Here is a 10,035-nt window from a genome sequence, read left to right as displayed (position 1 = left end):
TATTAATCGTAGTCAGAAATCTTAACACAGCGTGTTAATCATGCGTAGAATGCAGGGAAAGCAAGGCACTAACCACTTCACAACTGATTTCACACCACAAGTGACTTTGTTCGACAGTGCTGAAAAAGTGTATCTTGAAAACCAATTCTGGGAGAATAAAGTTAACGGCTACACCTTAAGTGAACGATTCAGGATTATTTTGTGCAGTTATTCGTAACAATGCTGGTTTACAACACCCTCACACGGGGCACCATTATGTTGGGGTCAGCGTGTGATCAGAATATGCAAATTACCCTAGTGGTAGGCTACCGGAAGGTTCTACCCTGTCAGAGGTAATTTACATATAAACGAATCGCCAAACAGAAGTAAATTGTTATTTACGGGTTGACAATTACTGATCACTAGCGGTAGGCCACCAAAGTAATGGATTACTGGAGTAATAGATTACTAAGGTAATGTACCAAGTGTAAGTTATGCAAAGCTATAAAGGTTGATTGGAGTAAATAGTCAGTTATCGGCCAACAGCTTTGAGCTAAAAAGGGTCGCCTGACGGGAGGAACCTCCACGGGGTCCAATCGCGAAGGCGGTCCACCAGTGGCACGACCGGTCAACAGGCGTGACGGGTCACTCCTTTGTTGACAACTGCGGGTCAGTGGCGTGACCTACCGAAGCGCCTGTGGACCCACAGGAGGCGACTCGCTGGAGTAACCGGGGAAAAGCTCAAGCTGCGAAGGCGTCACAAATGGCTATTGACCTATCAATGAACAACGGTACTTGATTACGAGTGATGATTAAATTACGGAGAGCAACCTATGATTCAAGTTATCAATGAAACAAACCTGCGATTTGTAAGTCAATAACTGAGGGGAGGCTGAATTACTTCGGTGGAGTGGACCACCGAAGGTGATCTGCAAGTAATTTAGAATGGATTGTTAATCAAACAAGTTTGGTTATTTATCTAATAACAATCGGGAGTAATCAAGGAGGAGTTGGAATTAATTAAGTAAAGTCGGGGTTTACTAATTAAATACAATGAGTTATTTGAATGAGCTAAACCATTGAAATTGAATTAAATGCAGTTAGGATTATTAATTGGATAAACTTGCGCTTTATGAATTAATAATACTGGATAATTGGATGCTGAGATGCACGAAAACCACTTAAAAATGATTAAAAGCACTCTTGAGTATTAATTGAATAAATTGACTAATTTATTAATTAATAAAGCATACAAATTATCTATCTGCAACAAAAATAAATGAACAATAGCTTAGAGACAATTCAAGTTGTGATTAGGTTAACTGGGGTAACAGATCAATCAATAATAGTGCGGGTAATTAACCACAGAAAATGCGATGAAACACTTAAAATTATTTAAAAGCAATGCGGGTTATTCCCGTGGAAAAACTGCATTCATTCGCCAACGCCTCCTAGGTGTGTTAAATTACCCAAAGCGTTAAAATCATTGAAATTGATTTAAACCATTCAAACTATTAATCAATTGAATATTACCGTTACTTAATCAAAGTCGGGGCACCAGCTGAAGTTAGGGTCTTAAACGAAACATCAGTCTTAAAAAAAGAAAGTTCAATTAAAATGTTTAAATTATTATTTCTGATTGAAATGGTAATCGCAATTTAACTGAAGCAGGAAAGGAAGGCTGTAAATCCGAGCACTGACTGTTACAACCAGCAGTTGTCGCTGAAAAGCACACAAAAACCACCAAGAATCGTTCAATTCAACTATTAAGTGTTTATTAACAAACGTCTATTCCTAAATCATCAATCTATGAATCACATCTAATCAATAAACATCAAGCAAGATCTCATAAAACAACACAATACAAAACAAAGCCGGCTAATAAAGTGTGTGTGTGTGTGTGTGAGTGTGTGTGTGTGTGTGTGTGTGTGTTCGAGTGTGGGGGAGCGATGTGTGTGAGTGGGTGTGTGTGTGTTCGAGTGTGGGGAGCGATGTGTGTGTGTGTGTGTGCGGGTTTGTGGAGCGAAAGGGGCGTGACTTGGTGAGGGGGTAATGACCACGAACGTCCACCAGAGGGAGGTAGACGTCGGCGGTCCGGTGTAATCACCCGATCTGGCCACTAGGTGCGCGTCGGCGCGCGGGGCAGTTGTGATGACTTAATGCAACCACCAGATGGCGGTACGAGCGGTTGCAATTACCCACGCGACTACCAGAGGGCGCCAAACGGCTCGGCGACCCGGCGAGGAAATCGATGTGATTACCCACCCGGTCACCAGAGGCGCTCGGCGTGCTCTGCCTGGGATAGCGTGACGTCACTGAGCTCCGCACGGGCCGTAGCCGTCGGGAGCGCGCCGGATTCCTTGTGGCCGAGAAATCCGAGCCGCAGTGAACTACACACGGTCCCAGGGACGCACTGAAAGGAGGCGCTTGGAGGCAGCGGCGGCCGTACCGTGCGCTGGTTAGTGAACAGGGAAACAGAGGAGAAGAGGAGAGAGAGAGAGGAGAGAGGAGGGGGTGTCTGACTGTGTACACTGACGCGACCGCCTCAGCTTGCACGTACAGAGTCCAAAAACGGCTGTTCAGGCAGATATGGACTCTGGGAGCAGAAGCGTGAGCTGAGGATGAGGAGGCTCGCGCGTGCGTGCGATGATTCGCGTGGATGGCCGTCCACGCGTAGACACAAAAGTACTCAGAAACAGGGATCGGCGTCCCAAAGTTACAAGTACCAACAATAAACACACAGCAATAATAATATCACGTTATTCTAATTCCTGCCCAGACTCTAAGCCTTACTTGGTTGGACGAGGGGGAAACGTGCTTCCGTGGCCAGGTGAAATCCGTCGATTTGTGGCCGCGGGCGGTTCTCTGGCGTCCCAGAAAATAGAGACCTGACGTGGACTACGGAGGGGAAACCCGTAGTGTGATCCGAGGGGCGATCAGCAGCTTCTTGCGATGAGGGGGGGAGTGAAGAAGCGATGCTCAGGTCGGTCTGCAGACGAGCGTGCGGTTGCAGCGCGCGCTCGGGGTCCGGATGATGCAAACAAAAAGGGGGAAGAAAAAAAAAGAAGGGGAAACCAAAAATAAAGGGAATTCCCGCTTTTCTTGAGCTCGTCCAGCGAGGTGAAGAAAATTCAGGCCCGGTCCAGGTGCGTTAACACGAGGCGCTTTGTCTCCTTACGAAAAGGTGCGTCTGGGTTGACGCGATTTCGTTTTGGAAGAGGCTGGATCTCTTCCCGGGCCTGAATTTATACCGTTATGATGTCTTCCGGGCTCCCCGCGGCGTTGGCCGTGGTTCAGCCAATCCACGCGGGGTTGGCTTGCGCGTCACCGGGCCGGTGACCCGGTGATGACGGGATTTTGGGTCCCCCTGCCGTCGAGCCGCAGTGCCGCAGCTAGAGGAGGGGGGACCCGGGGGCCCCCCCAGGGGGGGGTCATGTGATCAATGGCGAATTTTCCAGGGTTGAGCACATGGTTTCTTTGTTCTCAAAGAAACGTGGCTCACCCCCCTCCTCGCCCCCCCCCCCCTTCCTCATGAGGGTGAGTGAACAAAGGATTTTGGCTCCAACATGTGATTAAATCTGCTGGAAACACAAGAGGACAAATTAAATATTTACAGTAAAAACAATAAACTGCTGGAAAAGTATTCAACATCTGACAGGTTTTGATATTTAAGTTCAAAAACTATTTTGGTGACTGCAGTGATACTGTATTGGACTGTCGATGCAATAAGTTGATGGAGAAATGTATGGATTTCAAAATAAGTGCACCGTAGACTTATTATGAAAGTCCTGACCGGATGTGGGAGTTTCCCGTTTTCCAGCTTCACCTCAGTCACAGATACTTGAGGTGGTGTGTGTGAATGAGATGTTTCAGTCCTGCAGGACTCACGAGCTCACTGGACTTTACTGCTGCTGCCACACACACACACACACACACACACACACACACACACACACACACACACACACACACACACACACTGGAGACGTCGACATGGAAAACACCAAGGTAACGATACTTTACAATTTCCAGCTTTACACTTTCTTACTGCCTGAATAAGAAACTACTGAAAATGTGTATTTAAGTACATCTGCTGTTACATTGCAAGTATAAGTACTCTCAGAAAGTTTTAGTTACTTCTTAACCACCTTACATTATATTGAGTTCAATGTGTAAAAAGTTCACGTTCTAATAAAGTGAACTCAAAGGTATATAATGTAGTGATAAAGCAGGAAGAATCTAAGTATTTAGATACAAAAGTATCCAAGTAGATTACATGTTTGATTTGTGCTGAAATCTGATTGAAATTACCTGGAAAATACCTAAAAGTACTGTTTAGTTACAGTAATGTTGGTTTCTGTAATGGTGTCTCTTGTATGATTGAGTATTATTGCTCACCTGAAAAACGTTACCTACAAAGTACTCATACTCTAAAGTACTACCTAATTACAGTATAGTGAGTATTAGTAATTAGTTACTTACTCTCCTATTCAGAAGTTGCTCAGAATATAAAAATTCAGAGTTTATGAAGTATCGTTCTTAAACTCGGAAAAAAAGCAAGACAAAATACTTTTTTTTTTATTACAGTAATTTGAGTATTTATATTTTGTTACTTTAGTAAGAAATTAGTAGGAATACATTTTACCTAAGTATGAATGATATTATTGACTTAAAAATGCTTTTTAAAAAAAGTACCAAAGTAACTTTTTGGAGGAGATTAAAGGTGTGAATTATCCTGACAGAGAAGTTTAGTAACTTTTTAGAAAGTGTCAAAAATACTACGAAGTATTTGCACCCCTGCACAGTTTTGATTTTAATAGTAGTGAAGTAAATTACATGCTGTGTATTGTACTTAAGTATGAATGAAACTATTTTAACATGCTTTAAAAAGTAACTATTTCGAGTAGATTAGGTGTAAACTATTCTTAAACTATTGCTTTGAAAGTAGTAAAGTAGATTACATGGTATAAATTATACTTAAGTATGAGAGATATTACAGAAAATGACCTGAATAAAGTTTGAAGATAATACTTGATTCAAGTAATTTGAGTATTGGTCATTTTATACCTCCATATGTACTCATTAATGACTTTTGGTTTTAAAAGTAGTGATGCAGATTACTTTGTTTTTCTACTTAAGTATAAGTAATATCACATAAAAAGTACCAGTACTCAAAAATACTACATAGTTACCATGATGTGAGTATTCGGAATTAATTACACAGACCCCTGGTGTGAGTTGTTTTTATGTACGAGTAAAATTACATATCTGGGGGGAGGTAATACTACATGAAGTAAAAATACTCCAAAATAATACTCCAATAGAGTATTTGTAATTTATTACTTTTATGTCAGTTTTAAGAGTTTATTCTTATCAGAGTACTTTTTGTGCATGGATACTTTTACTTGTAAAGTACTTTACAAGTAATTTAACAGTACTAGTACCTAAGTAGAAACTTTCAGTATTTGTTCCTGTTTGGTTATAAAAACTCTTCTTCTAAACTGTTCAGTCGCAAACTAAAAATTTATTTATCGAACTTTTCCTTTGTAGCTAAAATTCAGATTTCTTGTGTGTCAGTTTTGCGATAACGATACGATCTACGATAAATACTTTTTGCAAAAACTACTCACTATTCACTCAAATTGCATTTCGGGACATTAACAGCGAATGTTTTCCAAATAAATCCCCCAAAAACTGTGGAAACAATTTTTCCATCCAGTGGATGAGAGGCGCCTCATGGAGGAGATCCAAGGAGATCAGCCTCCGTTGCCATGGAGACGCTCCCTGCTCAGTGTTTCACAGTGATGTAGATACCCGACAGGCTAGTTAGCATCGATATGAGCTAACGGCTAACATGCCAGCGATCAGTTCCGCTGTTGTTGTTGGCGAAATTCTGCGCTCTATCGAGTGTAGCTCTAGTATTTTGGTGAGCTATTCTGCTAAGCTAAAGCTGTCTGGCGCCCCCTGGAGGCGGGTTAGAAAAACGTCCGTATCGTCCCAAAGAAAGTTCCTCCAGATTCTGTTCGGATCGGAAAAGATAAAACCCCGTTCTGTTCCGAACGTTCTCGGCTCGGCGGTGGATTTTTTCTTTCTGCCGAGTTTGAAATCTTCCTGTTTATTTACTCGAGTATAAACAAAGGACTGGATCCAAATGGACTCTGGCAGAATATCTCGTTTTTAATCGTAAACAAAAAGATGAAACCGCTGCTTTTCCTCTGACATCTGGCAGCCCGTCGCTCCCCCGGAGGGCCGGCGTCTCCCGGCAGCAGATGTGAGCGGGGGAATAATCAGCGGTTGTGAAATAGCTGCTGATTCTGAGGCTGCTTGCGTTTCACTGTAATGTCATATCCTGCGCTCTCCAGGGAATGTCTCAACTCGTGCTGCTGCCCGGCGCTCCTGCGTCATTCCGCGCCGCCGGGGTCACGCCGGGGTCACGCGGGTTTATTGAAGCAGCATGTGGCGGCTGAGAGCGCCGGCCGATTGTGAAACGAGGTGTTGGAGTATAACAAAAGGCAGCGCCGCCCTCTGCCGCGCTCCGCCGCGCTCCGCCGCGCTCCGCTCTGATGATTGCTGCTGTTTGTCCGCAGGCCGGACGGCGGTGAGGAAGAGGATCGGCGGCGCCACGACGACGACCATCTGGGGCTGGTTAACCGCCGGCGATGCCAGAAGAAGCTAATAAGGACGCCATGAGAATGCCGGCGACCCCCGAGAAGACCGGCAGCCCCGAGCCGCCGCCGCCGCCGCCGCCACCCGCCGCCGCTGCCACGGTGATTGTCCCGCTGGTTAACGAAGTCCAGCTCACAGCGGCCACCGGCGGCGCCGAGCTCTCCTGCTACCGCTGCACCGTCCCGTTCGGCGTGGTGGTGCTCATCGCCGGCGTGGTGGTCACGGCGGTCGCCTACAGCTTCAACTCGCACGGCTCGACCATCTCGTACTTCGGCCTGGTGCTGCTGTCAGCCGGCCTGGTGCTGCTGGCGTCCAGCGCCATCTGCTGGAAGGTGCGGCTGGAGAGGAAGAAGGAGCGGCGGCGGGAGAGCCAGACCGCCCTGGTGGCCAACCAGAGGAGCATCTTCAGCTGAGGCCTCCGGCGACGCCAGACTCTGGGGGGAGTGGGCGGAGCCCCGACGCGGTTCTGACTTCGGACCAGCTGCTGGACGACGTCGGATACCCGAGCTGCTGAAAATCCCACGGAGCTCATGGCGACGGATTTATTTGTCAAATGGACGTCGAGCATCTGGCAAACTGGGAACGCAGCCAGGAGGAATGTATCGCAATTAAGATGAATTACCGCCGAGGAAGTGTCCCATTAATCCTGGGGGGGGGGGGGGGGGGGGGGGGTCAGACTGGAAACACCACAACAACTGTTCACGCCTCAGTGACGACGCGTCGACACTCACACGTCGGTGGTAAACGACGGCGGAAGTACGGTACAGCGTTCTGACGGTCGTAGGAACTTTTACTGTTTATTCTCTTAAAGCACTTTCAATCTTCATACTCACTATTAAACTTTTATCAATTAGTGAAACATCGGAATGTTGATTTGTACGACGACGGATTTGACCAGACTTAAATCGGGGACGTCAAACTTTGATCTCGGACAGACGAGTTTTAACGCTAAGACAGCAGTAAAACGCAACGGCAAAACTTATGTTTAGTTCAAGCGTGAAAAAAACACAGTCGGGAAGATCTTTACATTTAATGACGATTTACTAAAACTTTTTCAAATTAACTGTTTCTGTTTCTTTTTGGACTAATGTAAGAAGAAGAAAAAAAAGCCTCTCCGAGTCTAGATTCCGACAGGAAGCAGAACTTTTTCATAAACTGGCGGAATAGTTTTGGCGTTATTTCGCTAGCTGAAGGGTAACTAACTTCTAACGCTGCATCACAGATCGGCGTATTTCGGCCATCGCCGCATTCTGGTGTTCAGTTCGAGTTCTCAGAGTAGCATCGCGTCTTCTTCCGGACAGTTAGACCCCTAGTGGACAGACAAGGAACAGCAGCTAGCTTCATGAGCTTCATCGTCGCCGCGTCGTACTGTTTAGTTTCAGGTCTCAGAGTAGCGTTGCGATGTCTTACAGAAACAGGTCGACCCCTGGTGGACAATCGAGGAACAGCCGCTGGCTTCATAAGTACGATTCCGGTTAACGTGTTCTTTGCTTCCTCGTCTTCCCCGCAGGTTTGACGGCCCGGATTTTAATTTGTTTTGTGGCGAATATTGTCCGAAATGATCGTGAAATATATGAAATGTATGTGCTGTAACTTGACCTTTTGCATGAAATACTTGGTAACTGGATACTACGAGTTTTAATAAAATTGATACTCAAACATGCCAAAATCTTTTCTGGGAAATGAAAATAAAATTTTAGTAAGTTAGTGATTGTTAGTGATAAGTTAGTAAGTTGAAGCAGACAAACATTTTACACAAGTGGAATTTGTTTTAGGAAATAACTGCACTTAATGACACTGAAAACTGAAAATGGTGAAGAAACATGGGAATAATATCGTTCTTTCATTTATAGATGAAATTTTCACTATTAAAGAGCTTAAAAAAATTGTAATACATTTAATTTATTTATTTCCTAAATATTCAGATGAGTTGATTATGAAAATTCTTTTAAGATTTTTTTTACCAGTATTTTAAAATCTGATGTTATATCAGAAAACAGACGAACTACTTTCATTAAAATGTCATAAACTTATATTTTTCTTTGTGAATAACATAAGTATCGTAAATTTCTCAGATTTAGTGTCTTACACAACACGTAACGTCGTCAAGTTCAGCTAATTCACGAACTTTTCTTGAACCAAGCCGAGAACGATTTACACTGACAAAAACTTACATCACGCAAGCTAACTAATGCTAAGCTAACAGGTGGAACGTTTTCACCTTTTTTGTTCCCGTTCACACGATGACGGCGCTCTGAGTCACTGAAAACATGTCCTTTTCAGCGTATCTGCCGTTTCCGTGGAAACGGGCAACGTTTTTCAGAACGTTGCCGTGGAAACGGGAAACTTAACCTGAACCGATGTCATGGAAACCGGGACCCCAGTCTTCAAACTTCTGTTCGAGTTTCGATGTTAAACAGAGATTAACATAATGGAAGAAATAACATGACGCTCATGCTCTCAAAATCAACCTCGTGATCTTTTCAACTTCGCCAGCGAGTTTCAGCTCCTAGAATCCCAGTTTGAGCTCAAAAGTCCATCAGAAGCTGTGAAACTTTCTCTCTTACCAAGAGAAATCTGTAAAAAAAAAAAAATGCAAACGGTTGACGCCCAGTTTTACGTGCAACACATGGGGAGATGTTTTGTGTCCGACGCGTCGTCTCAATATGCCAGAAGATTCCATCCCGGGGGGCTTTAAACGTCGGCAGGGAATCGGAGTGAGCGGCTGACCTCAGTGTTTGTCTTTATGAGCTGGAGAAGTGACGAGCGATTAGATCAACATTCAGCTCTTCGCTTTGTGTTGAATTGAAGGAAATGATTTTCTGGAAGACAGAACGAGGGCGCGTCTCCGTCTTCTCATCCAAAAACCTGCATGATGAAAATACTTTGGTTCTCAGATTTTTATCTTATTTATTATCTTTACCAGGTAAACGGAGAACGTTCATTCTGCATCATCTGGAAATCATTATGTATTAGAAAATTATCTTATGACAGATTCTACACAGGAGAATAAGTAAAAAAAAAAAAATAAATAAAACATTTCGAAAAAACACATTGATCATTATTTAAAAATTAATAAAAAAAATATGTAATATTCATGAATAAAAAAATCAAATACATAAAGTACATTTCAGATTGATAAAAAATATTTTCAAATGCAAAAAAGAAATTACCACATTGGAGATACTAGGAGTAATTACAATATAGTTACTGGAAAAAAAAACTATTTCCAAATATTTGTACACTGTTTTTATGTTTTATATTATTATATAATAATAATAACGCCTCTGAATAATAATTCAAATATTCTATACAAAATTTTATTATTTTAGATAAAATATATATCTTTAAATTGAAAAAGTAGTGGAAAAAAACTTTAATTGAAAAAAG

General features: G+C 43.2%; 1 protein-coding gene across 1 annotated transcript; it reads left to right on the top strand.

Annotated features, from left to right (window-relative positions):
• Positions 1 to 3,818: 3,818 nt before the first annotated feature.
• Positions 3,819 to 8,534, top strand: tmem100a (transmembrane protein 100a). The gene is made up of 2 exons (XM_080487459.1): positions 3,819 to 3,987; positions 6,567 to 8,534. The coding sequence occupies exon 2, from the start codon at positions 6,639 to 6,641 to the stop codon at positions 7,056 to 7,058; it is 420 nt and encodes a 139-aa protein (XP_080343585.1). The 5' UTR covers positions 3,819 to 3,987; positions 6,567 to 6,638; the 3' UTR covers positions 7,059 to 8,534.
• Positions 8,535 to 10,035: the final 1,501 nt, after the last annotated feature.

This window comes from Lipophrys pholis (genome assembly GCF_963383615.2).
Source record: "Lipophrys pholis genome assembly, chromosome: 19".
Lineage (NCBI taxonomy): Eukaryota > Metazoa > Chordata > Actinopteri > Blenniiformes > Blenniidae > Lipophrys > Lipophrys pholis.
This window is presented reverse-complemented; position numbering and strand designations above follow the sequence as displayed.

Excerpts from the sequence above, each read along its gene's own strand:
- tmem100a (XM_080487459.1), top strand. The coding sequence starts at position 6,639 with ATGCCAGAAGAAGCTAATAAGGACGCCATGAGAATGCCGGCGACCCCC.